Genomic DNA, 27,315 nt, shown 5'->3' with positions numbered 1-27,315 from the left:
CTGTTTTATTCAACTGACATCTTTTAATCAAAGCAATCCATATTGTGGCAACATTCCAAGGTATCATAATTGCAAATATATATGGCATGTTAGATAACAGCTGTATCCTTGTTGCTAGTTCTTTTTTCCTTCCCTACTGATTGGATGCAGGCATTTTCTGATGATTATTTGCACTAAGAAGAAAACCTGAAGTAATTATACTGAGACAACTTCTCATCCACCTCTACTGGTTTCACTTTTAACTCTTACACACAACTGTTTGTGTGTGCTCACGTCTTCTAAATGTTTCAGAATACCTCTGTGATGACAATAAGAAGGACACCTCGCTTTTCAGTGGCGGGGCCGTAGCTAACAAGAGTGGGGTCTGTGTCGTCGGCACGGGGGTGTAGGGCCTTGTGTACCCCAACTCCCGGTCCTGGAGGCCAAGCCTTGCGTGCTGAGTACACGGCTGGTGAGATTCAGACGCAGGAGGAAAAGGGTCTGTGCATCTCGCTGGAGATCCACGTTCACAGCCTGTCCAGTCTGCCTGTCCGCCGATGTGCCTCGTCGGGGTCTGCTGTTGCCCCCTCCAGTGATTTCCCGGAGAAGCACAGCGCTAACTCGGGGGAGAGGTCTGAGACCAGCGGCTCGGCTGCTGTGAACCTCAGCAGGCCACTTCTGTGACACCAATTTTAATGAACTGCCTTCGCTTCCCATTTAATTCACAAGTTTCGTAAAGCCTCCCTGGAAAGCCTTCTCATTATCACCTCGCTGAGACAAGCTAGTAATTTTCTTTCTCAAGCCCCCAAATTCATTCCCCAGGAGCATCATGCAGAGATCTTCAGGCAGTGAGAAAATGGAAAACACATTTCTTCACTGCCTGAAGTGTGCTTAGTTTCAAAAAGCAAAATACAAAGCATCTGAAGGAGAGTCCTGATTCTGTCTACTTTATCTTTAAAATCACTGCAGAAGGGACGAAGGCAAACACCTGGAAGGTGGCCGAAGATCAGTGCTGCTGAGATCAGCCCCTGTGAATTCACCGAGGCCTTTCTCGCCGCTCCTCTGACTGGTTTTTGTGGTTGAAACAGCGTCCTGGCGATTTAGGCCCTCGCAGCAGGCTTGCCAGAGACTGACTTCATTCCAAATGAGAGGTACTAACAAGCCGCCCCGTTTAACCTCCCAGAGGCTTCATTTCCTCACGTGCAAAACTAGAGCCCTCACGCCCTCATCCCCATCACAGTCGTCGTGAGCATTAAGCCAGTGAGTGAACCTATCGGATGCTCTGCACGGGGTGGGAGGGCGTCCTAACAACAGCGACTTTCTCTAAGAGGTTACTGTCAAAGCAGCTCTGGCTGAGGAAGGCTTTTAAAAAGACTAATAAGTTTTCTCCAAACCCAATCGGGCCAGGAACCCTGAGGGACCCCGCTTCTCGTGGGGCACACGTGGTCCCAAGCCGCCCTTTCGGGTCTTATCGGATCTGCGTGCCCTGAGCTGGAGTCTTCCGTCTACCGTGCAGGGGACTTTCTAAATACAACCCCATTCCCGCTCATCTCTCGGCAGCAGCAACCTCGGCCCAAGCTTCACTGAGCCAGGCCTCCTCAGAGTGGGAACTCTGATAATTCCATGTATTATTTAAAGCTCCTCCTCCTCTAGCCCGACTGTCTCAACAGGAAGAGGCCGCTCCCGCCCCAGGGCCCCAGCGAGACGCGAGTCAGTGAACGGCCATCACCAGCAGGGGGAGCAGCGGCCTCTCCACCTGCCAAGGTCTCGGAGGTTAAACGTTGCTCAAGTGTTCAAGGTGACTTCCGAGCCCAAGTCCCACCTTGCTCGTTTTTCTTTTCTCTTTTTCTTTTAATCAAGAATTTCACAAACAACCCACAACCAGAAACTTGTAATTGGGCCAGTTCTTTGAAGAAGGAGCTGAAGATGACAAAAGGCATTCTATTTTGGTGTGGATTCTGAGTTTGCAAATATAAAGATTTTTGTGTGCAAAAAATATAGGCACCATTTGAAAAATGTTAAGCTACTTACATATGGTACATATGCTATATATATACACACACACACAGCTTGTTTTCAAATTAATTTGAACGGCTCTTTAGCTCTGGGCTATCACCTCATTCAGTTGTATCTGACTCAACACAGCCTGCAAGTCCAGTACTGGTATCTTCCAACAGCAATTCTGTTCCTGGGATTTCTTTGAAAGCTTTTAGGTTTTCACGGATCACTGGAGGTTCTTCATTTTTCCCCCTTCTGTGTTATGTAGGTATAAGCCGTCTCTCTAGGCATAAACTGTCCACTGGTAAAAATCAATTTTGATTTTATCAGTATTTATTAGCACTGGTGCCAGCAGTTTAGAAGACTAGAGAAGGAAAACATGCAAACTAGGAGGAGAAAAAAAATGAAAGCCGGGTCCTCATACCTACAAATAACATAGCCTGCTGGTCTTTCAGGTATTTTGTAAAGTGCCGAGGGAGCTTAAATTACCAATTTTTAAATTCAATCAATAAAAATTTACAGGACTCTGTTACTGCTTGCATCTCTCCCGTATCTGCGAGCCCGGTGGCGGGTATTTCTAAAACAAGGGCACCGCTCTCAGAGGTGCCGTGAGCCAGTAACCAGGGCAGCAGGCACCGGAGCAGCCTGACTGCGCCCGCCCAGGCTCCCTTCCCGGCCAGCACCCTAACCAGCTTCAGCCTGGGCTCGCTCTAAGCCAGTTTATTCCAGTGACTTGACTCTCACCCTCTCAGGACAGAACAGACCACGGGGCAGGACCGCACACCCAATCTACCTGCTTTACTCTCATTTTCCAGAAAAGACACCCAAAATGTGCATGCTTGGGACTTCCCTGGTGACGCAGTGATTAAGAATCCGCCTGCCAATGCAGGGGACACGGGTTCGAGCCCTGGTCCAGGAAGATCCCACATGCCACGGAGCAACTAAACCCCTGCGCCACAACTACTGAGCCCACGAGCCATTAACTACTGAAGCCTGCGTGCCTAGAGCCCATGCTCTGCAACTAGAGAAGCCACAGCAATGAGAAGCAGCACACACACCACAACGAAGAGTAGCCCCTGCTCTCCGCAACTAAAAAAAGCCCGCGCGCAGCAACGAAAACCCAAAACGTTCAAAAATAAATAAAATTAAAAAAAAAAAAAAGTGCGTGCTTCTCCAGGTTCGAGATCTTGAGTGTCTGTGGCTCTTAATATCGTCCCTGAACCAGAGCAGTGCCTGCTCCACACACGTTCTCCTCCCTGACACACACTTCACTGACCAGGGTCACTGGCATGGTGTCCGCTCTGCCCATCACCACCCTCCTCCTCTCCCTGGGGCGGGGGGGGTAGATATTCCCTTTTTCCACTCAGTCAAAAAGCTCAACAGTGCTCACCAAATCCTAGCCCCGAAAACAGAAAGAGGTTTCACAGGATGATTAGTTTTAAGAGACAACTTTGGATTTTAGATTTTGATTTTTAGCTACACACAAAATGCCACCATCCTCGGAGAAGCTGAATTCCTTCTAGATGCACACGAAACACTTAGTCACTTCCAAAGACCTAAGACACAAGTGTCCCAGGTACGCTTTTTGAGAACCTGGTCACTCGACCACAGGTGCCAGCAAACTCCAGCCTCACGGGCCAAATCCCAGCAGCTGTTCTTGTGAATAAAGTTTCAATGGCACACACGGCAACATCCTTTAAGAAAATGTCTACCAACTCCTGCTCTAGAGGAACGGGACTGTACTGCACCCCCAGGCACTATTTGAGGCACCCCCCCCCCATCACTCTCCTTTCAAGGTCATGAGGTGTTAGAAGCCACATGAAGAGCAATTCGTTGCAACTCCTACACTCAGATAGGTTTTACTCCACTTGGAGAAAACAGCAGGAAGCACATGCCTCCCAGCTCAGTCTTCTCACTCCTTTTCCTAAGTACCTGGGTCCACACGGAATAGAGACTGGAGAGTAAGTTATAACCGGGCAGCCGGCCTTCCATAGCTTGACGCCATGGGTGTGTGGTTGAGAACGAGGTCTAGTCAACGTTTACCGCGAGTTCTCAGGATGTACAGTAAACATGTTATATTTCTCATCGATAGGGTTCATTTTTAAATCAACCTTCCAATGACAAAATAATAATGATAAAAATAATGTCTCCCTCCCCCCGCCATTTAGCACAAGTGACAAAATGACAAAAGAACTCTTAATTTGGGGGCTTTATTTTAATTTTTTTTTTCTTTTAAAGATGCTACATAGTCGAACAGAATTGGATTGGTCTTTTATGGCATAAAATTAATTCACAAACTCTCGATCACTACTTGATGGATTATCTGACGTTTCTCTCCCACCCCCTCCCAACCCCACCAAGCCGGTTTCCTCTCTGCTCACCCCTCTGCTGCCTGACTCACATGCCCTGATCCCCAGCTAGGGCCACACGGGGAAGGTCAGGGCCACACTGGGGCACGTGTGCTGAAGCGTGAGTGGTGGCTGAGGAGTGGAGAAAGAAAGAACAGTACAGAGATCGGCTGCCTTTCCCCACAGAGAGCGTGACCTAGAGCTGACTGCCACTACTAAGCACTCCCCTCCCTACGAGAGTCGTTACTTATTTGCACAGAAAACCACTTCCCGGCAGCCGTTTTCCAGCGTTCCAATGAGCCGCACCTCCATCTGTGTGTACAGCCCAGAACCTCCAGCAGCAATGCCAGCTTCACCCAGCAGAGTTAGGTAGCACAGGTGATTTTAGGCCACAGAGTTAATTATAATCTTGTGACAAGAAAACATGAGATGAAATACATTAAATAAGTTAAATATGCATTAAACATCTCTGAATAACAATTCAATCTCATGACATGAACCAATGGTTATCTAGCTTGGTCCCTTTAAGAGAACAAAGCCTTCACTGACTTCTATTTCCAGAGTATTGGGTCACTCGGGCAACATACACCTCCCAGCGTAGCCGATGCCGCCACAGCGCCGTTCTTCTCGGCCTCAGACTCTGTCCATCAGTCCCAGGGAACTGATGGCCGGGGCAGACATGGAGGAGCAGCCCGGAGGGAGCGAGCAGTGCGGGGAGGACACCTTGGGGGGGATGCACTCTCCACCGCGCTGGGCTCCAGCTCCCCGAGGGCCAGCACCAACAGGCAAGGAAGAGTGTCGTGTTGGAAGAGAGGTGATTAGCAACATGGACCAAGGCTACAAGTGTTTAAAATGACATGTACAACATGCCAGTCTCGTTTAATCATGGTTTCCCTTGTCATTAATAAGGATCATTCTTTTCCCCCGATCATTTACTATACGTGTTAAACTTTCTAAAAGATTGTTATTTTATGTTCTATGTGTGTGTGTGCACGCGTGCGGCAGCACACACGCGCAGGGAGGGGTAATTTAAAGGCAAGACCTGTGAGATGTCATCATACATTAACTTCTTTTTACACGCGGTTATGATACACTTAAATCCCATGACATGGCGGAGCCATCAATCCAATTTACCATCCTTTGCCTGCTGCCTCTACAAGGCGATCTTCCCTATGATTACACCGACGATAAAGAACAAAACCACCAGCGCGAGTAGCCGGGTGCTGAGGCCCTCCTCCTTCCCAGCTGCAGCTAACACGGGAACGGGGCTGTTGCTCTGCGCTGCCTTCCTCATCCGAAGTCCGTCTTCTTCCTACGGGAGCAAACACACGTTTCAAAGACAGGCCAAGGCACCAGAGCAGCAGTCAACTGTACAGCTTGGGGGACGCGGCGGGGGGGCGGTGATGCCCAGACTCGATCACATGCTGAGGTCCAACCTCCTCGTTTTGCAAATGGAGAAACAAGCCTACACAGAAGAAGAGACTGGCTTGAGGCCACCACAAAAATACTGCCGGGAGCCCCTCTTTTCTCCCATCCATCCTACACAGTGCTGCTGGGTACCTTTTTATACCACACATCTAAGCAGGGGACTCCCTGGTTCCCCATGATTTGCAGAAAAAAACTCTTCAGAGAAAAGAATGACAAGAAACGACCAAGTGGGGGACCTGGAAGCTTTCAAAGGTAGAGCTCTGTATATAGTTGATATCTGATGAGTTACAGGTAGACTGCTGGATCAAAACTGTGATGTGTGTAATATTAAAATGAGCTTGATACATGCATCTCAAATATTTTCTACTTAATGCATGGAATTCCCACCAAGGAAATGACTCTCCTTCTCATGCACATGAAGATAACATGGCCATCCCCCCGCACACACAGACCTGTATGGACAGAACCTTTTGCTTTCTCCACGTCCCCAAACGGGGCGCACACCAAGGCTTTCCTACCCCGGCTAGTTACCCCTCGACTCATCCCTGACGCCCACACAGCAGCTGCACCTTCTCTTCTTCTGCTTCAGTCCATTCACATTCAGCAAGTACCTAGCAGGTCTTGAAGACAAGAGGCATCAACCCACCGAGCAGACTTTCCGTGACACTCATGGCCACCTCGGTGGCACCGCTCATCACACTCGGTATCAGTATTCGCGTCGGGGCCTCCCCGGCTACCCTGGTTAACAGGGAGCTTATCTTAAGGGCAGGGACTGCCCGTGTCTGTAACCACAGAGGGGGTACAAGGTAAGGCCTTAGGAAATGTGCTGGCCAAGTGACAGGATGAAACACCACAAAACAAGAAATCAGTGTTTGGCAAGATAAAGAATCTTCTAATGTCAAGATTCACCCGATAATATTTTAAAAGACACTCTGCTCACGGGGCATGGCCAATACGACTGCACAGTGATAAATGACTGGTGCTATTTGATTAACTTTAAAAAAAAATGGGCACAGCAATACAGCATTTATTTTATTGGGTTTATATAGAAGCTATTTCTACCTATTTATCACTTTAAATGGCACAGAAGTCTGTTTCTGAAGAGCAATACATTCAAGGAGAACCTCTAGGCGTATCTTAGATTTTTAGCCAAAAAGTAGCGTGTCAGCTTCATAATTTACTCCTTACTAAAGGAAGTCAAATCAAGATTACTGCCAAGAAAGAAGATGATGCCATTTCCCAAACTCTGTCAGCCCTCCTGTATCTACTACCTTGCTAGAATAAGAGAAGGGAAAGTCAACTGCCACGAATTTATGACGTGCACCTGGCGCTACGCAGTGAAAAAGCCTATCATGTGGTTGGGGGACATGATCACGATGCAGAGAACAGATCGGCCTCGAGATTTAAGCTGCAACGAAAGACCCTATGACCAGACGTTCAGAAATGCTCTCTTTAATACTGCGTATGAAACAGACATACTTTTAACACTGGAAGGGGCCTTAAAGGGGTTTTGCAAACAGAGGCCTGGGAGCCGCCGTGACTAAAAAAGATTCACAGCGAGCCCAAGTTTGGCTGGTCATTTCCACAACACCGCAGGCCTCCAAGACCAAGCGAAGTGCACCTGCTTCCCTCCAATGCCAACCGCCGGGTCAACGGCCACAAGCTGGAGACTCTGGTTCCCTGTAATTTCCACCCATGTACGGCGACAGCTTCCCACCTCCAGTCTCCTCACCGCGTTAACAGCAGGATGAGACCCTACTGCCTAGACCTATTTAGGATCCTCATGAAACAGAATTATGCTGTGTTAAAACAGAATACAGGTCAGTATTTACCCACTTAAAAAAGATTCTCATCCAGTGGGGATGGAGTGGGGTTTGAACATGTGAATTCAAGACAGCCATTGCTGTTTTATTTTTAGTCTCAGAACTGAATTTCAATTTACTCTAATGGATTGTTTGTTTGTTGCTTTTATACGAGGTGACAAGAGTTTATATTGTGCAAATATAAAACAACTCTACAAATGCAGGGGTCCATCAACTTCCCCACCCAAGATCACAGCGAAAAAGCCCCTGTTCCCTGCAGATGATCAGAAAATAAAACGCTGTTACCTTGAACTGCTTGTTCTCTTCCCGCAGCCTCTGAACTTCACTCTGCAGCCGCTTACATTCTTCCATCACCTTCTTAACTTCAGTGTCATCCAAAGAAGAACTCAGAGCTTTAGACACTGTTGGTGTTTCTGTCTTTGATGCAGTTGTGGATATAATTTTATTTATTTCTACATCATGCTGTTCAGAAATAAATGAAAGCCCGAGTGTCACCAACTATGTAATAATGGACTTTTTAATGCAAAGTAAAAAGTAGTTCTCAGCAAACACCACACGTGGTAGCGTTTCATCCACACTGTAAAATGTCACATTTACTTTTAATATGGATCACTTTATCTAGTATCTTAATAATCTAAAGCAACTGCGCTCCAGAAATTATGGATAAGGGCAAACAATGAAGTTCGGCTGAGACGAACACTTCAAAGAAAGAGAGGAGGGGCCGTGCATACTGCACTATCAAAGTCCTGCCATGCAGAAATTAGCACACTGTAACTGTGCAAGCTCAGGAATTACCATCCACAAATTACTGTCACCACGAAGGTCTGAACACCCCCAGGGCTGGCTGAGTGGGGGTCTCGGAAGAAGGCCAGAGGGGACGTAACACAGAGGGCGATTTATTTCATGAAGATGGAAGGAAGGTGCAGTAAACTCAGTGTCTACAATATTTCAGTCTGGGGAAGCACCACATTCCTCCATTTCCTCGGCCAAGACTGTGCTGTGACACACTCTGGAGACCGGTTGGGGATGAATCAGTAAGTGGGGGGAGGGCATGGAAGCACTCAGGTGTGTCGGGAAAATAAAATAACTGGGGATCGTTGCCCTGGGGGTTCCATGCAGCAAACTGAAAACTAGGAGCTCTACCCTTCGTCTCTCCCAAGTGAGAAGAGTGAGGCCCTGAAAGGCAAGGCCCCAGCTTACAGAGCTAATCACCTAGCACAGAGCTAGGGCCAGAACACAGATCTCACAGCGTCCATAACTGACCTTCCCAGGACTGTAATGGGAATGGGAAGGAAAAAAAGAAAAAAGGACCAGTGCCATTCAAACCAACAGGATAACGATAGTGGTCAATTATTGAGCAGAAAAAAAATGCTACGTGGTTTTGACACAAAGCATCAGCATTCCTGGAGACGGCTAAGGGTAATGTTGAGGAGGTGAGCATTTCTATCTCCCACCTCCAGCTGTTAACAGCCAGGGTGGTTGAATGTTCTACATGTGTTTTAAACTGTGTTTTTAATACAATTTATTATAAGTTTTTTGACTAGGTTGAAGGGAGGTCCACATTAGCATTACTGATACAATCTTCTCTCTCCAACTGTTCACAAGCCAGGGCCACGACAGGCTTATCCCTTGGGTTTCACACAGAGAAGAGAGAGCTGACAGCTTGGAGGAAGTCGCTCCTTGCCCTCACCCGCTCGGAAAGCAAAGGGGGCGATTCTCAACAGGGAATCATTCCGCCCCAGCAAGGGCACATTTGGCAATATCCGGAGACATTTTTGGTTGTCACAACTAGGGGGTGCTACTGGTATCTAGTGGGCAGAGGTCAAGGATACCGCTACACATCCTACAAGACACAGGACTGCCCCCACGGCAAAGAATTATCCAGCCCAAGTGTTAATAGTGCTGAGGTTGAGAAATCCTAATCTAAAAGCATATTTTGACTGAAGAGGTGGGTGGGGTTCAAGGGGTAGAGAGGTGGTGCTGAGGGAAAGTGTAGACGGGGAAGCCTACAGGCGGCACTCTGTAGAACAACAGAACCTCAGAGCTCACCACCACCTGTCCACCAAGCACCACGATAAGCGGCAAATTATTCCGTTTTGGTCTTACCCACCGTTAAATAGCAACCTATAACTTTGCCAAGTCACAGAAGCTCTTTAGAATTTATGACATTTCAACAGCCAACAGGTTGCACTTTTCAAAGGGAAAAAATGTTTCAATTAGCTGTCTTTCTGCAAGTCTCTCAAAGGCAGATTTCATGAAGGCCCACTTACTTGTTAACTTCAGCTTATTTTTTTCTTCATACATCAGAAGAAGGAAAATAATTTGCCAACTTAAATCTTGGTTTTGCAGGAGACGGTATGCAAATAAGCATCAGCTTGCAACATCAATTACTGTTAACTAGAAACATACTTACTGGTTTATCATTTTCTGCTGGCAATTCAAACACACATCTAAGTTTTGAATCCATAAGGTCTTCTGGTTTTGCCTCCTTCCACTAAAACAATTTAAATTTAATAATCAGGATATTATAAAGCTGCTGGAAGAATAATTTTCTTCCTATAACTGACAATTTCAGAAAAATACTCTTAATGAGAAAGCCCTGATGTATATCAAATAAAGAACTTAAGTCTGCTGAGATTTCAATACTTTTAACATGACAAGATTAAACGCACTAGCTCTCCTGAATATATACTCTTCTTCACAGACCCCAGTCTTGCTGCCGGACCCCTCAGAGCCCACCAGTGCTCCTCCTGTCGCCAGTCTGCGGGAAGCACACGGGAGAGAGAAGACCACTGCTGACCCAAGAGGAATCTTCTAAACTGCAACTGGATGGCCTAAGGACATCTGGGCTCTCCTTAAGAAAACACAACTTACTTCACAGGGCACGTCCTTCTTAAGAGACAGTAAGCATGTGCTATCTGGGAGTGGTTTTAGAACCCTGCCAACTACCAACAGGGCACAAGAACTGGCAGGCCACTCCCTGTGATTGCCACTGTCTGGGCTGACCCCCACTGCCTCAGTGTGCTGGCAGTAACATCTTCCTGACTAAATCCATGTCCTGGGAGGATGCACTTCTGGCTTACTCCTCCTCCTTTTGGCAGTGGAGGACAGGAATCCCAGGTGTTCTGATCATTACAGACCAGCATAGCAGGAAGGCTGCAATACAGAAAAAGGAACGAACTCCCCCACCCTCACCCCAGAACCATGCAGGAGGCAGCGAGAGCAACACAGTACCAAGAGCCAAAAATGGGAAATAATCTTTGTGTTGAACAATAGGGAACCACCAAATAAACCATGGCAGGTACAGTCAGTGGAATAGCATGCCATTCAAGGGATACTGAGGAGTGTTTAATTGCATGGGGAAAATCCGCAGGATGTTAAGTGAAGAAACTACAAGCAATATTTTAAGTCTGTTCCTCTGCACGCGCGCGCGCACACACACACAGAGTGTACGTGTGCCTGCGTGCATGTGTCAAAAGAACATCGGGCAAGGATCATCTCTGGGTGCCAAAAATCACCGAGTGAAAGACTGCTCGCCGGCAAGCAGGATGTTCATGTGGTCTCCAAGTATCTGATTACTCTGAGTATCACAGATTACCTATTAACCACAAGGGGAAAATGTGCTTTGACACTGGGGAGAGTTGGCATTCACCATCTTAACCAAGTAATCAAACTTAGTGTCACCAAAAGTGACAACACGGCATTAAACGCCTTCTGATATGATGCATCATACATGACACCACCTAGGGAATATTCTTGCCAAAATAAAAAAAAAAGAAAACAAAAACATTTAACCTGAATTTAATCATGAGGAAATAATTGGACAAATCCAGAATGTGGGACATTCTGCAAGTCAACTGGCCTGGACTGTAAAAAGGGTGAGGGTGCTCCAGGAGAAGAAAAACTAAAGGCCATTTCTGGAACAACTGGAAAATGGTGACCATGGGCATGGGTTTCTCTATCAAACATTACTGAATTAATGTTAAGCTTCTTAGCTGTGACAATGGAACTGTGGCTATGTAAGAGGCTGTCCTTGTCTGAAGCAGTTATAGGTGGTGAAGGGTCATGAAGTCTGTGTCTTACAGCCAAGTAGTTCAGCAAAAAAGGAAGTTTATGACAGCAACGAAGCAAACGTGGCAAAATGTTAAACGGTGCATCTTAGTAAAGGTTAGATGAGTAGGCACTACTATTTTTTCAACTTTCTGTATATCACAATATAGAGAAAAATATTTTAAAGTAAAGAAGCAGCACAAGGCTCTCATTAACAGTGGTTGGGTTTAGTATAAACAAATTACAGGTCACTCAGATTTATCTTTGCTCATTTGTATATTTCCAAAATTTCCAACAATGTACATTTCATATAAAAAAGTTTTAACTGTTATAAAAGTTATCATGGAAGCAAAATTCACCTTTATTGTATATAGAGTGCCTGGCCTATAACAGTGCTCAGATAAAACAGCTGCCAGATGCCAGACACTACGCCAAGTTCTACATACACAGCACATTTAATCCCACCACAGCCACGTGAACTAGGTGTTCATCCCCATTTTACACGTGACCAAACCCTCAAGAGAGTTAATGAACATCGCCCAAGGCCACAATGTTAGTAAGAGGCAGAACTCAGCTTCACACCCAAGGCACCCAAGCCCATGCTCTTCTCACCAAGCCATGCAGCAGAAGCCAAACAGAATATATGCCTGGATATTCCACATTCTGCATTTGCCATACATTTCCTTGGTCACACAAAGTAACATGAAGTGACACATCATGTTCCAGGAAATAAAAGTAGCGAATGTCTCAACAGTCATTCCTCTTCGAAGGAATCTTAAAGGAAGCCTACTCTCCCTGATCTCTCTGAAACCCCCAAATATCTAGCTTACCCTTCATTTCCTACCCAGAAGTTAAACATGCGTGAAGATGGTCGGTTATGCTTTTCCGAGATGAAAAGCAGCAGCTGTGTGGTGGCACGGGGACACGAAGGTAGGCTGTGCATGAAAACAGCACCTAGTATACAACTGTGAAAGAGAAGCAGCGGTACAGTGTGCATCCCAGCTAACTCAAATTTGCAGCCATTCCTCGGATGACTTCAGTCTCTTAGTTTCAGCTGGCGAACTGCAAAGCGGTGAAAACGTTGCGGCAGTCCTGCCCTTCTTTCCCAAACTGTGAGGGCTACACAGTCTGTCCTCACTGGTGCTGTGGATTTTTTTAAGGTTTATCCGTATATTGTGATACACACTCACAGCACCAGGATGCCTGCTGATTTATTCAAGTGAAACCTTGGGGAAGAACTACCATTATGATCTTCTTCTAGAAAAATCAATACGAGGGATTGACTGCAGGGCCCCGCCCCCACGGCTACCAAAATCTCAAGTCCCTCACATAAAATGCTAGGACCGCTGGCCCGTATCCACAGATGCAGAACCCACAGAAATGAAGGGCCAACTGTAATATATCAATTATTTATTTTATGAAAATGAAGTCATCTTATTTTTACCAAAATTAAGAGACAGAGTTAAACATGTATTTAAGCAGGGGAAAAAAAAAAATGAAGGAAACTTGGGGAAAAAAACAACAACAACAAAAAACCCAGAATCATGCTTACCAGAACCAAGCACGAAAAAAAAAATGCCTAAAGGGTTGAAGGATATTTAGTATTCAACTCTCTCCCATCCCTCTGGGTTCTGGAAGATGGGGAAGATGTGGTAGGAAGGTTCTCTATAGTGAAAACTGTCCTTTTCTGTGGGGGGAATGGGAGGCGGGTGAAGGGAGAGAATCCTCAGACCATTCAAGACACAATCCACCAGAATAAGGAACTGCTGAAGGCAACCAGATATAAAAGTCAGAAAAGAAGAGTGTTTTAAAAAGTTACATGAAATGTTAAAATCAAAGTTTTAGAAAAACCATAAAGGCAGTCAAAGCACAAACCTCCCTGAAGGCACCATTCCCCTTTAAAATCAATTTTGACACATTTTGAAATGCATGCACCCACAATTCTGCACCTAATCATTTCTTTTAATTACTGAAAAAAATAAGAAGCATTCAGTACTTACTACTGCTTCCATATCAGAAGTGTCAGTTGGAGCAAACATAGACTGAACCATAAACTTGTGTTTACTTTTCTCATTGGGATCATAATCGAAAGGCTGTAACATCACTGAGAAAGAAAATATTTCATTAGGAGGGTCAGAGCTCGGTTACCAGCAGCCATTTGTTACGTTAATTACTTGTAGTTTGGTTGTAAAGCAGTTTACCAGGACTCTCTGTCTGAGCCTTCAGAAGCCCCAGGCCTTCAGGATGACCAGGTCTCAAACCTGAGGTCCAGGAAACTGAAGGGACTTCCCCAAGGTCCACCTGCAGGTAGTGGCAGAGCCAGGACTGGGGCTCAGGACCCAGGTCTCCTGATTCCCAGCCCACTGATCTGCCGCTAGGGCACACCTGACCAAACATCTGCTACGGGCCTTACATCCAGGTCAACCAGGTAGAAACACCTGTGCCTGTTTTGCTCAAGAAGACACGTGCAAATGATCTCTTCAGGAACTAAAACAGAGTAATCCAAGACATCTGAGGAACTGTTTTAGCTTCTCTCTGTCCTATTTCCCACGTCAAGGTCATCAAAGTAATGCTTCAAATGCAATTTTGCCAAGAATGTTAGAGAATTTTCAGAACCAGCACCCTCAGGGCATGGAGAAGACACCACCAGCTTACACCCTTTTTCTCCCTAAGCACCTAGGGGAGTCTCACATAAGGGCTCCCCTGACTGAGCACAGCCACTGCGCTGAGCGAGGTGTCTCCCGTTCTGACCGGCTGCCCTAGGACCTACCACCCTACCCCATTAAATGACAGCTGCTTTCAAATACAGGTTTTGCTACAAGCCTTTGACTAAACCACACATCTCACTAAGTTCCCTGAAAACTAACTTTTCCATACCCAGGAAAAGCCCGCTGTAGCCCTGACCTTGATAAGAGCTCCCCGGGACTGAGCGTCTCCCTTGGGCCAGAAGCTCAGCTCTGCACTTCAGCTTTATCATTACCTCAAAGGCAGGTAATGTTGTGGAAGTTATTTTGATGGCTGTTTTCAGATGAAAAAACTGAAGCGCAGAAAGGTTGGCTAACCTGCCCAAGGTCACACCGCGGAGGAGTGGACACTCCAACGCAGGTGGTCTGACTGGAAAGCCAATGCTCGTGGCCACCATGAGGGGCTGGCTCTCTGTCCTCTGACAGTGCAGGTCCTGTCCTTCTCCGCCAGCACCTCTGCTGCTGGGCACTCGTCAGTGTTCTCTTGCCCTTGAACACCACTTAGAACTTCCCAGGTGCTTAAAGCCTCACAATCAACCACCCCTGCAGCAGATGCAGGGCACCTACCCTAAGCCCTAGCTTATAAAGGAATCGTGAAGGGACTCAACAAAGTGAAGGGACTCGACAAAGTGAAGGGACCTGCTCAAGGTCACTGTGCTGGGAAGCAGCAAAACTTCGACCAGGAGCCACGTGCAGTCAGCACCCCTTCAGCCACAATGGACACTCCAATTAGCGACGGGGTCACATCCTGCACGCACCGCAGACCCACCATCACGTATCTTACAGAACCACCCATGATGAGGAAGAGAAATACAAACACCCCCCTCCGTCTTATCTGTAACGAGCCCAATGCCCAGGAGATGAGAGCAATCAGAAGACACGGTTAATTTTCAGAGAAGTTGGCTCTTTAGCTCCAGTGACACTGGATCACACACAGAGAATGGATGGGTCCAGAGACCCTAAGACAACCCCACATAAAGAGCCCCAGGAAGACCTGCTGTTCCCTTTCCACTCTTCTCCCCCTTCCTCCAGGAGGTGTAAGCCAGAAAGAAGGGCTTGGGTTGCAGGCATGTTCTAAAGCAAACTGACCCTTCCTTTTTCTCTCTACCTCGCCCCACACTCCCATCCCCAATGCTTTCGCAATGTCCCAAAAAAGGAAAATAACTTTTACTAGGGCCTAGTACAGACTAGGCACCAAAGAAGGAATATTTTCCTTAGTTCTCCCATCAGTCCTCACAACAATCATAAAGATGGCCATGTCTTTATGTTCTAGATGAGAAGCCATGTCTTTATGTTCTAGATGAGAAGACAGGGCTTGGAAAGGCTAAGTGGCCTCCCTCGGGTCCCATGGACAGCGTATTAACTGATGGAACCAGAGCTCCACATTGGCTTTGTGTCCACAGTCCAACTTCCACACCACAGGTTCTCGAAGTGTTACTCCCAGACCCCGAGACCCACCCCTCAGGCGGTCCATAAAATCAAAACTGCTCATAATACCAAGACGTTACATGTTACATGCTTTTTCCACTGCACTGACATTCGAAGTGATGATCGGCACAAAAGCAACGGTGGGTGAAACTGCTAGTGCCTGAGTGCAGACTTTACTAAATTCCAACCCCTGACAATGCATCTTAGCACTCTGTACAATGAAATGACAAGTACACATCAAGCATTTCTGCTGCCTTGGGAAAAGCACCTGTGCAACTGTTTGGGTTGTGAGCTCAACTGGACGCTTTCTCATGGAACCATTTACTTGAAAGAACAACCGACAGAAAAACTATGGTTATTCACACCTGGGTATACAGCAGATATTTTCCTGAAAAATGAATGAAGTGAGCCTGTCACTTTAAGGAAAACAACTTATAGTTGTTGCCGGTGACAAAAACCAGGCATTCAAACAAAAGTCAGAATATTGGAAAACCTCTTTCTGCCACCAAGAGCTTCACAGTTTCCTGAAGATTTAAGGACTTTTCCAATGAGATCAGTGGGAATAGTAACGAATGTACTTTTCTGATACTGTATAATGAGATGTCAACAGCTGGAAGATCTGTATAACTCAGCTAGCATAATATTACCAAAGCCATCAAGTGTAAGAGAAACCAATGCATTTTAGTGAAACAAAGTTCAAACGGTTCACTGACAGGGTGTCAGATTCTACACTGTATTAAACTTTAAGAAAGTGTCACTTGTCAAGTTTTGGTATAGTGTCAAAGAATAATGTCTATAATTATCTGAAAAGGCTATTAAAAATACCCTTTCCTTTTCCAATACATATCTGTGGTAAAGGTGGTTTTACTTCATATATATTCACCAAAACAACACATTGTAACAGACTGAAATGCAAAAGCAATTGAGAGAATCTAGCCTGTCTTCTATTTAGCCAGAAATCAAGGAGATTTGCAAAACATATTGAATAAAGCCATAATTTTTTTGAAAAGTTATTTTCCACTAAAAATGTTACTGTTTGCATATAACTGTATTTATTAAAGTTGTTATTAAAGAATACTTTTTAAATTTCTCAGTTTAATTTGCAATACGATAAATATTGATACAACCCACAAATCAAAAAAAGCTCTTTTGGTCTTTGATTTCTAAGAGTGTAAACGGGCCCCGAGACCAAAAGGCCTGACCACCGTTATTCTACATCAAGCTGCCTCGCAGGCCCCTCCAGGAGGAAGATGCTCGTGTTAATAATTCAAGTGAAGGCACTGGTGGCTCTGTGTAGTCCCCTTCTTGGGAGAAGGTGCAGTGTGAAACAGAAAGCAACCTCACACAAACCAAGTCTCGAGTCTCGTATGTACCCAGGCCTCGGGTGGAGACAGAAGCACACGTGCACGCGCACGTGTCCCTTACAGGGAGGGCACTGGGGTTCCCTGCGCTCTGCTAACCAAACCACCCTGCAACCTCTTGCTCCACCTCTGGAGAAGGGCGCTGTCTGAGACCCCCTGCCACCCTCGGACCTTGAAGGTGGCATCAGTCCAACTCCAGGCCTAGAGCAGGCTGCCTGCCAAGTCGCCGCAGTGCAGAGCTAGAAGACCCTCAAGAGGATGTAACTGACATTTAGGCCTCGAGGCTCAACAAGAATGTAAGCACATAAAGAAGTGGGTACCGGTGGTAACAAATCACCTTACAGGAGCACTGGAGACAGCAGAGGCGGCAGGTCAAATACCCCTTCTGCAAAGGCTGGGACTCATGAAACAGAAACGCAGACGCCCGATGCACTGGTGAGACTGGCAAGGTGAAAACTTTAAGCTGAGTGAAAATGGTGGCCGCTGGTGAACTTCTGCAGCAACTCTCCTTCCACCTAGAGCAGTAGGTGGAAAAGAAGGCGTTTGCCTTCATGGGCCTTCATGGTCATAAAACACTGGATCAATAAGATCAGACTTTCTTCAGAAGAAATGCAGAATATATGCCGCTTAACACATACACACACACACACACACACACACACACACACACACACACACACACACACACACACACACACACACCTCAGAGAAATGACTTGATTAAATGCAGCATAAAAGCTTCTTATGAGAACCTGAGCAGGTCACAGATCATTTTCATCTGCATCATAATAATGGCAACAGAGCACATGAATAAAAGTCTAACAAGCACCTCGACACACGCTTTATTATTTTTTTAATCTCAGAATTTTATCTTTAAAATGTCCCTCTCCTTGTTCACATGACCACAATCTCAGCTCAGCTCCTTTCTTGTGGGCTCCCCAATCAGCGTGCGAGAGGGAGGATGTCAAGTGGCACCCAGGCTTTGTGAAATTTCATAAACCCTCGCTGGGCCTCAGCATCTGCACCCTGCTGAATTAACACAGCCCCCAACTCATGTCCAAAAGTTTGTATTTCTCAGCTACGATCATCTCATGTTGAATTCAATTTGTTATACTCTATTAGCTGGAACTTTACGAGAACATGACAGAATAAATGTTGTTAAACGTTTGTTCTTTCAGCTGCATACATGCAAATTGTGACAGAAATTATGTACTTTTTTCCATGACAGGCTATAAAAGAGCTTCCCATTAACTTATTTCACTTGAATACCAGAGACACTGATGATAAAATCCTCTTAAATGAACCATCTATCCTACTTTTAAAATGTATTGCTGATACTACACTAAAAAGAAGCCTGTTACCAGGAGACGGCCGGGAGACCAGGTCACCACTCACCAGCATTAACGCTTTGTCATACAATGTCTGCTATACTGCAGAATGCGAAAGCGTGATCCTGTTAGGAAAGGGCCTTCATGGTCATAAAACACTGGATCAATAAGATCAGACTTTCTTCAGAAGAAATGCAGAATATATGCCGCTTAACACACACACACACACACACACACACACACACACACACACACACACACCCTCAGAGAGATGACTTGATTAAATGCAGCATAAAAGCTTCTTATGAGAACCTGAGCAGGTCACAGATCATTTTCATCTGCATCATAATAATGGCAACAGAGCACATGAATAAAAGTCTAACAAGCACCTCGACACACGCTTTATTATTTTTTTAATCTCAGCATTTTATCTTTAAAATGTCCCTCTCCTTGTTCACATGACCACAGTCTCAGCTCAGCCCACCCCCAACACCTGAGCCTCTCCAGCTGGATCTCCCCGCCTCCTCCCGGCCTCTCCCTCAGACAAGCTGCCCTGCAGAGCCCTACAACGCTACAAATTTAGTCCCCCCTAAACACCCTACCCACCATCACGACAGTCCTCGGACCAAAAACCTGCTACAAAAAAGCCTATTTCCCAAGTAAAAAACAATCAATTCAAGTCCACAGCCTGGTTCTCTCAGTTTACTGATATGATCCAACAGCAGGCTTCCCTGCTGGTCCAACAGGTGTGCACATGGTGCTGGCCACACCCCCGCACACAGGTATTCTCCTGTCGTTACCCACGTCTCCTCTTATCATGTTGGGCCTAGGAGGCTGCCACATCCCTCTCGGTCCCCCTGCCCTACTCACATCTCAGTATGTCACACCTCCCCGGGCTTCATCTGACTCTGAACCTGCCACTAGTCTGACTCTGTCATGAGGGGGTCTCCAGCTTCAGCGTGCATCAGACCCACCTGGAGTGCTTGTCAAAACACAGGTGGCAGGGTCCCACCTCCAGTTTCTGATTCAACAGGTGGGGCTGAGAACACGTATTTCTAACCTGTTCCCAGCTGCTGCCGCCGGTCCAGGCACCCTACCTGGAGAACACGTGCTGCACGACACCTCCTCACGCCGCAGCTCCTACTAGAATGCTATTTCACACTCTCATCTTACTGGGGATCTTATTCTATCAGCGGACACTACTGATACAGAGTTCTCCCCACATGTTCGCCTTTTCTACCCAATTAAGCTGAGACCAGGACTTCATGCTTTGCTACCTCACATTCTGGGAACTAATCTGCAGCTTTCCACCGGTTGAGGAGTATGCCCCCTCTTCCCTTCCAACATTCAAAGCCCTCTGGAATCATGCTCCCCCCAGAAATCTCCCTGGGCAGCACAGAGAGAGGAAACGCTCTTTAATCCTCAACCCACTGTCTTCTCTTCTGCCCCACTTCCCAGAGCCACTCACTCTTCATCTCGTGGTTTAAGACAGTGGTTTCCAATCCTCTCATCACCACTGTGCTCTCGCATTCTCTGGCTTTGCTTTCATGCCTCTGTCAAAAGAGGCATGAAACTGCATTTACAATGTCATAATGAAGTCACTGCTCCACTTTTTTGAAACTAATCAGAGACACACCAGCACTCTGTCATCAGCTTATGATAACCAGTATTCCACAATGAGGGGACAGAGTTCTAGCCTAAAGCAAAGCGGACATTTTAGTGAGACTGGGTGCCCTTATCGTGAGTAAATTTATTACTTCCTTCAGGATGCTCAAAATGTTGGAAACATGGCTACTTTCCTGGACCTCTGTCTATTCAGGGACCCATGGATGGAACTAAGAGTCTAGAGAGTAAATAATTAATTTTATCTATTTATAAATTGGTTGACACTGAATTGTCTTTGTGCTCTCTACAGGAGTTTCCAGTTCAGTACAGCCCATCTTAGATAACAAACCCCTCAGAGTCTTATTGATTTATCTGTGCAGAGTTTACAGTGCAAATGTACCCCAGTATCACTGGAAAATGAGGTGTGCAATATACAATCACTGGCCAAAGAACATGGCTGACTCACTCTTTTTTATAAATATCTTTTAAAATGCACATCTTTTTTCAAAGCTCCAACACACTTTCCTATCTCCACTAACACTTCATACTGGAATACCACACAGCCTTTCCTGAGTACTCTCGTGTTCTGATTATCAACATCCATTACATGCCACCTTAATATGACCCACAAGCAAGGTCTCTCGGGACTGACCCACTGCACAGGGAGAACGGTGTGCCCTGAGGTTCGGGCAATCCCAGATCCCTGCTGTTACCTTCCCGTACTTGTTCTCTGCGGTGTTCCTGTCCAGGCCTTCACTGTGGCCACCGCTCGCAGCCCTTGCCCTTCACTCTGGCCTGTGATGGGCTGGACATCAGAACAAGGTTAACAGAGAGTCTAAGGTAAGAGTATAAACAGGAGAGTCAAGACTAGGGAGCCTAAGTGTAGAATGTGCAAAAGGTGCTGTAACCAGTGAAAGGAACATTACTTTCGGCTGCTCCTCGGCCACGCTGTAGTGAGCTGTACTGAATGTACTTCAGCTAAGTGAGGTGTACTGAATGTACTTGGATAAAGTCCTCTTGATCATGATCTTTGAAAAATGTAAAAACTAAGGAAATTGTGTTACACTCATAAAAAGTGAAACCTAGGATTCTCCTTAAGAAACTTCAATATTACAGTAACCTTTTTTTAATAAATTTATTTACTTATTTAGTTTTGGCTGTGTTGGGTCTTCGTTGCTGCACGCGGGCCCCCTCAAGTTGTGGCGAGCGGGGGGTACCCCCATTGTGGGGCGTGGGCCTCCCACTGCAGTGGCCTCCCCTGCCGCGGAGCATGGGCTCCAGGTGCGCGGGCCTCAGTAGTTACGGCGCACGGGCTTCAGTAGCTGTGGTGCACGGGCCCAGCGGCTCCGCGGCATGTGGGATCCCCCCCGGACCAGGGCTCGAAACCGGGTCCCCCGCACTGGCAGGCAGGCTCCCAACCACTGGGCCACCAAGGGAAGTCCCTACAGTAAACTTTAAAAAAATCTTTAAAAGCACGATTAAGCTTAATTACTGTTGGTACTTTCCCCCTTTTTTTAAAAACCAGAATCTCATCTGGTGAAAAAGATTAAAGACATCTTTTAAGTATGAATGTGAGTTGTTCTTATCTGAGAGTCATAAAGCTGGTTCGTGAAAACCACTTAGGAAAAGGTTCTGTTTATCAGAGACTTCCAAAGCAGACGATCAATCGAAGAAGAATGTGGCTGTTAAGATGCCCAAACCTCCAAATTTAGCTCCCACTATCAGCACTTGACGGATGAATCCCTGACTTCTTTCTCTAAGGGCAGGGCACTTATACTCCGGACGCTAATCACCTAAAAGCTGCAACCCAAGGTTGGCTGGTCCGGGGCAAGCAAGCAGCTCCTTTAAACTGAGTCAGCAAAATCTTAAAAGGATTAATTATCAATTGCAGTACTACCCAATTACGTTACCTGACCAATGTTTCCATCCAAGAAGAGCTGCTGATATGCATTCTCTGTCGTCGGGATTTTACTGGAAGAACTTTACGCTTTAAATGTGACTGAAATAAGTGCTGAAAAGGGCTATATGTCAGGAATAAACACTGCTCCTTAATTCTCTGGATTTTAATTTAAAACACAGATTCAGACACTAGAAGATTTGTGTTGGTTTGTCTTTAATTCATTTTCAATTCCCAGGGTACACTTAGTAAAGTGTATCTGTACCTAAATATTGGTATCTTTAATGACTCTTTCCAATGCCCCCCCCACCAAACAGATATTTTGCATTTCTAATTTCCTTGGTACAAAGGCAACCAATATGCATAATTGAACTGCAAATGGAAGCGTGCTTGCTACTTTAGTGAAATTAGAATTCAGTGAAGGCTATAAAAATATTAAACTTAATATCATATTACAGGAAGCGTAAGTATTTTTGATGGGCCCATAATTTTACCACTTCACCTGCTGTATCCGCTGGCAAACATGGTTTGGAATATTAATGGAAAACCCCCTCATTATTAAACTGCAGTATTAAAACAAAAAAATCCACAACACTAACAGCTTACCACAGACATTTTCAGAAATTATCTACCTTAAAAATATTTTCCCACCAGACAGTTCAGAAAACAGATTTAATTTTGTAAAGCTAGAACAAATGGAGAGACCCCCCACTGCTTCAAACAATTCATTAATTCAAAAAGTTCTATTTTCCTTGCATTTAAAATCTCTAGAGGAGAAAATCCAATCTCCTCTCCTCCAATCTCCATTTAAGTGTGCCTATTTTGCTGAGGTCCAGATTTGAATAATTCAAAACCGTCTCTAGCAGATGGTGCGTATCATGGGGCAAGGGGCCAAAACCATGGCATTCTGGGCCAATTAATGCAAACACAAAGCACCCAGCACCCTCCCACCTACTGCCTGCCTCATCCAACAGGCACAGATCCCAGAAGGGGCTGTCAGAAGGAGATGCAAGGAGCACCTATCTAAAGGACAAAGAAAAGGAGTCAGAGACCCGAGTGACCGGATCCCCAAACACTCCTTTGCAAAGTCCACATGTTTTCACCTACCGACACAAGAAGTTTAGGTTATACCTGTTTCCAACTGTAACTTTACCACCTGAGTTTATACAAGAGTTGTTGTGTTTTTTTTAAGGGCCCAATGAGTGATGTGCCGTCTTCTGAAGAAGAGACATGACAGGTCAGCGTCTGGACTTTCGATGCATAATGTAAGGTCCTGCGAATATCAGATTAAGCTGACAGCTGAGAAGAGTTTCACAGGGTGTGTCTGAAAGACATCTGACAGCTGGAAAGTCTCAATCCCCCATCAAAACCCTGATCTGTGTGCCCTCAGACCTCAGTCTGTGTTGCCAGCTCCATGGGTGGATACCATCCCCCTCCCCCTCTTTCCCTTCCTCCTTGCCCCCCTCTCTCAAAGAATGATTTATAACCTTTCCTGTCAGCTAGCACATCCCAAGGGTTTTCAGAGATGGGAAAAAAATAATGTACTAGTCATGTCCTTTTCAGGTACGCTGTGACATTCTGTGTGGTAGGCAGGGCAATGCCGGTAGTATTTTCAGTTGATTTGATGACCTCCTTTTCATAGATTGTATTTGAAAATTTACTAGTGACTTTTCACTATAAAACAAATGCATATTATAGAAAGAAGAAAAACAAAAATTTCTTCTTAAATTAGAAAAATTTCATACATTAGTAAAATGTATAGGATTGATTTATTTCTAAAAAGGCAATTCAAATATGTACGATCCACCTTCAACAGAAACTAGCCGGTTTTTGTCAAAGCGAGTGGAAGAAAAATGCAATCCCACTGTCGCACCGCGCTTCCCGTTGAAACCCTTCAGCACTGGCGAACACTGCGAGGCGGGCACCACCCTCTCCACCTCACAAATGAGAAAACTGGAACCTCGGGTGGTTAAGAGTAGTGGCACAGGTCAGCCGACAGGCTAAACAGCAGGCTTGGGCTTCCCGGTTCAGGTTCCCGAAGCCCAGCTCTAACGCCCTCTGAGTAGAGCGGGTGCAGCCCAGCTCAGCCGCGCGCTCGTGCGGTGCGCGCGGGAAGGGAAGGCCGGCCTCCGAGCCCTCTGCGCTGCCCAGCCGCCGGGCGCCTCCTTCTCCTGAGGACAGTCTCTCTCACCCGCAGGAACCCGGGAACCCCACGTCCTCACCCAGATGCCATCACGTGGCTGCATTTTAACAAGACCCTTGGAAAAGTGCAGTGCTTCTACCCCAAGACATGAACGTCTAATAAATGGTACAGCGGCCCCTCAGCACGGAAAACTACAGCAAGTGGAGGCTGGTCTCCTCTGCCGACTGATGAGGCTGTCCCGAAAATGCAACACAATCTGGCTTTACCCAGGTGCACCCCAAGCACTGAGACCGATACACACCAAATAAAAACAAAGGAGGCCTTTCTCACGTGTAAACATAATCTTGTCTCATTAGGAGGAAGGTCTGCAGACACATGGACATTTTGTTAGTCAGTGGCTTTTTTCCCCAAGTACATGACACTTTGAGAGCCAAGGTATTTTGCTTTACATTCATTTGTAAGTGGGGCCATCCCCTAACACTGCTGAGGCAGTTCAGTGTCACCAAAGAGCCACTAGATCAGGACAGACACCTGGCTTCAAATACTAGCTCGGCCACTAATCACCCATGTGCCTGTAGGTATTCACGCCCACTCTCTGAACCTTACCTTCTTATCTGCAAAAGGAAGGCCACAACCACAAAATCTTGGTCTTCCTTAAGGAGGCAGACATAAATCAAAACAAATGCCCAGGGTTCGTTATTATTTTAAAAAACATTCCTCTGATGGGGGAGGGGTGAATCTTTCTGAAAGAGATACACATATACTCACACACGTTTATACTTCATATTGGAAAGCACACCTACACTGTACAACTGCCTGTTGAGACTATTCAGAAAACGATGTTGCTGCCCCATGTCTACCGTGAAAACATCTAAGTCTCATCTACTGACCACCTTACTCAAATTTGACATGGGCAAGGAAATCAAGAGGTAAAGAAGAAGTCAATTTAAAAAAGGGAATTAAAGATACCAGCTGCCCTTGATTTCAATGGAAAAACTGAAACCCTCTGGATCCAAGGAACACCGAAATGCCAACACCCTGGGCCCCTTCCTTTACCAGCATGCTGCAGTTCAGAGCGTCTGGGCATCAGAGCCAAACAGGATGGTCCACACCTTCGCTCTGTCACTGGCCCCCTTCTTAGTACAATGGGGGTAACAGTGCATTCTGCACAGGGCAGATAACAGAAATTACATGATGACATGTATGCAGGTCCAGCACAGAGGAGACCCTCAGTAAATGCTGGCTGCCACCCTCCTGATTTCTCCTGGATAATAACCCGATGCGAGAGTCCAAATCAGGTCTTGCAGCCTCAGGGACAAACACACAAGGGGACAGCTGGTGTGAGCGCACCATAATGAGAGAGACCAATGGATGTAGGGAACGAGAGTTTGCAGAAATGATCAGATAATGAAACACCTTATATCTTTCCCAAGAGGTGAGTCATTTTCTTTTAGGTGTCAAATGAATAGCCCAATGTATCACAATCAAAATCTGTCATGAAAAAAGCCAGCCAGGTACCCATTTCAAATGAGTAGTAGTTTCTAATGATGCCGAACCTTCTGTGACAGTCTCCTGATACTTAAAGGATTAACACACACTCCCCCACAGCTCCTCCACAAATACAAAAAGCACTGTTGGATCCAGAAGTTCTAATGAGCTAAAAGTTTATTCCATTTCTAAAAATACATTTAAACTCAAACCCATCACTTACATCTCCTTAATTCTGAAATCCAATTCTCAATTTGGGTACTCTACCAGCATCTTTTCAAAATTTGGACTTTGGAAAATATATGCCCTCTCAGACAGGAGGGGAAAAAACCCATCAGACATGCACAGAACTTGCCCCCTTGAGTATATTCCAATTTCCTCAGCCTTCATCTCCCTTACCCTTTCACGATCAGTAAAGTGCAGTTACCAATCACTGGAAATGACATGAGCTTAATGTCAGAAATCATTTAGCTTAAATAAGAAAATAACTCCATTTAGCTTCCTCCCACAAAGTAAAATTAAGTTTGTTTAGCCCTCTTTTATTTACTGCCAAAGGGCAGATTTAATTTCAAGGGAGCGAAAACCAAACTCATTCTGAAGCAGAGTCTGAAGTTACCACTTTAATTTTGCTCTAACTATTGAGGCACGAAGGCTGTAAGCATTAAACTAAAGAGACTTTAATTATGGAAGAACAACAGGTGAGTGGGACCCACAGAGCTTTCTAATCAGAGGGTGGGGACTTGTGGGGGAGAAAACGACCATATTATTTTGCTATACTGCACATACAAGCTTTAAGAGATCCCACTACTTCTAGGGGGCCTTTTTAGCCCACCCTGTTGGCCTTCATTCTCAGAACTTACCAGATACATTAATAGAGGCCCCTGCATCAATGATCCCACTGTTGGGCCTCACGCAGTACCTACGTGGTGCTGTGGTCTTCACTTTAAAACACACATTTCGGTCTGTCGGGTTGCCAAGCTTTAGGTTGGTGGTGACAACGTCGGTGAAGGGACCTGTGGAATGAGACAGAGATTGATTGGGGATCTCAGGAGGATCGTTTAGAAGAAAGACTGATTTATGGTCTGGGGTCAGGAGGGATGTGCAGATATGGTTAACCCAAAACCATCTCATTATGATGGATGAGAGACCAGCTGAGGCTGACGCACTAACAGAAACAGCTGACATTCACCAGGTTCTCACCACGCCACCAGGCACCTGGCCTAGTGAGTGTCCTAGCGTACAGTGTCTCCGTGACACCTCACAAATCCATGGTTACTGCCGGAGGAGAAAACGGAGGCTCGGGAGGACGCACTGCCTGTCTGAAGTTTTCATGCTAGTTAGCGGTAGTCAGGATCTGGAACCAGGCAGCCTGAATCCAAGGCCAGTTCTTAACCTATGCTGAACACTGATTTCCGCAATAACAAGATGAAATCGAACAGGGAGAATGTAAAGGACTGGACCTGGGTCCAAAATGATTATCAAAGGCAGAGTGTGCCAATAGTAGTAGAGAGGCAAGAATGACGCTGAGGTGTTAATGGTCTATACACACAAACTGCCCCCACAGCAACACAGTGTCTCTGCAGAAAAGGTAACATCATCTCAGGCTGTGGCAAGTTCAGAGTCCTGCTGGGCAGCCCACCCCTGAAACATCACGTTCAGTTTTAACTCCCCAGGGTACTGGGAAGATTGAAACAA

General features: G+C 45.9%; 1 protein-coding gene across 1 annotated transcript in view; it reads right to left on the bottom strand.

Moving 5' to 3' along the window:
- Positions 1 to 3,919: 3,919 nt before the first annotated feature.
- VAPB (VAMP associated protein B and C) overlaps positions 3,920 to 27,315 on the bottom strand; it is a 48,997-nt gene continuing 25,601 nt past the window's right edge. Inside the window, exons 2-6 of the mRNA XM_082857583.1 lie at positions 26,481 to 26,633; positions 13,627 to 13,730; positions 9,990 to 10,070; positions 7,862 to 8,038; positions 3,920 to 5,637 (exon numbers count right to left, since the gene is read on the bottom strand). Coding sequence (XP_082713709.1) covers positions 5,479 to 5,637; positions 7,862 to 8,038; positions 9,990 to 10,070; positions 13,627 to 13,730; positions 26,481 to 26,633 — 674 coding nt within the window. The 3' untranslated portion in view covers positions 3,920 to 5,478. The remainder of the gene's footprint in view (positions 5,638 to 7,861; positions 8,039 to 9,989; positions 10,071 to 13,626; positions 13,731 to 26,480; positions 26,634 to 27,315) is intronic.

This window comes from Leucopleurus acutus (genome assembly GCF_964270905.1).
Source record: "Leucopleurus acutus genome assembly, chromosome: 16".
NCBI classification, from domain to species: Eukaryota; Metazoa; Chordata; class Mammalia; order Artiodactyla; family Delphinidae; genus Leucopleurus; species Leucopleurus acutus.
The sequence above is the reverse complement of the archived record's forward strand: the minus strand, read 5'-3'. Positions and strand labels throughout refer to the sequence as shown.